This window comes from Egretta garzetta, unplaced genomic scaffold (assembly GCF_000687185.1).
Source record: "Egretta garzetta isolate BGI_Z169 unplaced genomic scaffold, ASM68718v1 scaffold59, whole genome shotgun sequence".
Classification (NCBI taxonomy): domain Eukaryota; kingdom Metazoa; phylum Chordata; class Aves; order Pelecaniformes; family Ardeidae; genus Egretta; species Egretta garzetta.
The window spans coordinates 1,843,262-1,844,134 of record NW_009267230.1 but is presented as its reverse complement, the minus strand read 5'-3'; the positions used below and the strand labels follow the sequence as shown (position 1 = coordinate 1,844,134).

General features: G+C 64.9%; 1 protein-coding gene across 1 annotated transcript in view; it reads left to right on the top strand.

Annotated features, from left to right (window-relative positions):
* Positions 1–564: 564 nt before the first annotated feature.
* The window catches only part of LOC104133892 (killer cell lectin-like receptor subfamily G member 1), a 2,918-nt gene continuing 2,609 nt past the window's right edge, over positions 565–873 (top strand). Inside the window, exon 1 of the mRNA XM_009647356.2 lies at positions 565–632. Coding sequence (XP_009645651.1) covers positions 584–632 — 49 coding nt within the window. The 5' untranslated portion in view covers positions 565–583. The remainder of the gene's footprint in view (positions 633–873) is intronic.

The window sequence follows — 873 nt, the reverse complement described above, 5'->3', positions numbered from 1 at the left end:
GTGCCCATCACGGCAGCCCTCAAGCCTCGGGGAGGGGAAGGAGCACCCCAGCCCCCCCAGCTTTCCAAGGCTGAGATGCAGCTGCCAGCTCCATGCAAAAAAGGCAGCAGAAACCTCATCTGAGCAAACATGCTGTGGCCTTGCTGCCTGGGGAGTGTGGAGCATGGGACGCAGACAGGGCCCTGTGTCCTGCTCCCCAGGGGTGACCAGGTCCCCCTGTGCAGTCCCTAGGGCAGATCTGCTGAGCACCGAGGGGTCGGGGCAGGGGGAGCAGCCTCGGCACAGCTGCCCGGTGCAGCCCTGGCCCCATGTCCGAGCTAGCATCCATCCTCACTGCTTGCTGCCCCGAAGCCAGGGGTTGCAGGATTCCCTCATGCTGGGAACGCCTGAGTGCTGGCCCAGATGGGGCCACCCCTTGCCCCGGGAGCATCGTGAGCCCCCAGGGTTGTGGCCCAGGTGGTGCCTCTGGGGACCGCATCAGGAAGTGACACTTTCCATTTTGCATCACACAGGGCTGCCAAAAGGGGCTGGGAGTGGGTTGCTGCTTCCCCCGTGGGGCACAGAGCGAGAGAGTGAGGGAGGGATGGAAGAAGGGGTCACATACGCTGATCTGCGCTTGCCTCCCACACCAGGTAATGGCACGCTGCTCCCTGCCCCTGGCACCCCAGCTCTCCTGGCGGGTCCCCTGCCCTCCTGCAGCCCCTTGCTCCCTGCAGGGCTGTTCCCTCCTCCTGCTCTCCTCCTGCCCCCTCCTTTTGGGTATCCTCTCCCAAACAGCTCCTCTCCAGGCCTGTTGCAGACTGCCTGCATTAGGGGCAGGGGGCAGAGGGTGCTCAAGGGCCACAGCGCACACAGGCACCCCTCACTCTGCTT